Genomic DNA, 250 nt, shown 5'->3' on the forward strand with positions numbered 1-250 from the left:
TGTGCACCCGAGCTGGAGGTCATGTGCGAGGCCAAGTGCTGGCTCTGCATAGACTTCCTCTCCACGACATTGGGCTGCTTGTTCTTGAGTGGCCACGTGGAGGTGTTGGCGGAGGGGCCCTCGTTCCAGCCCGGCTGCGACACCGGCGGGTTGGGCGACGCCGAGCGCCGGCTACGCCCCTCGCCGTCGCTGTGCATGCGGGCCCACTCGGAGTCGCTGCGGGTGCCGCCGAGCCGCCGACTCGCTGTGT

General features: G+C 69.2%; 1 protein-coding gene across 1 annotated transcript in view; it reads right to left on the bottom strand.

Moving 5' to 3' along the window:
* The window catches only part of LOC119585327 (myb-like protein Q), a gene marked incomplete in the record, with an annotated part of 6,184 nt that overhangs the window by 4,645 nt on the left and 1,289 nt on the right, over window positions 1-250 (bottom strand). Inside the window, 1 exon segment of the mRNA XM_037934000.1 lies at window positions 1-250. Within this exon segment, the coding sequence (XP_037789928.1) occupies window positions 1-250 (250 nt within the window).

This window comes from Penaeus monodon, chromosome 19, assembly GCF_015228065.2.
Source record: "Penaeus monodon isolate SGIC_2016 chromosome 19, NSTDA_Pmon_1, whole genome shotgun sequence".
NCBI classification, from domain to species: domain Eukaryota; kingdom Metazoa; phylum Arthropoda; class Malacostraca; order Decapoda; family Penaeidae; genus Penaeus; species Penaeus monodon.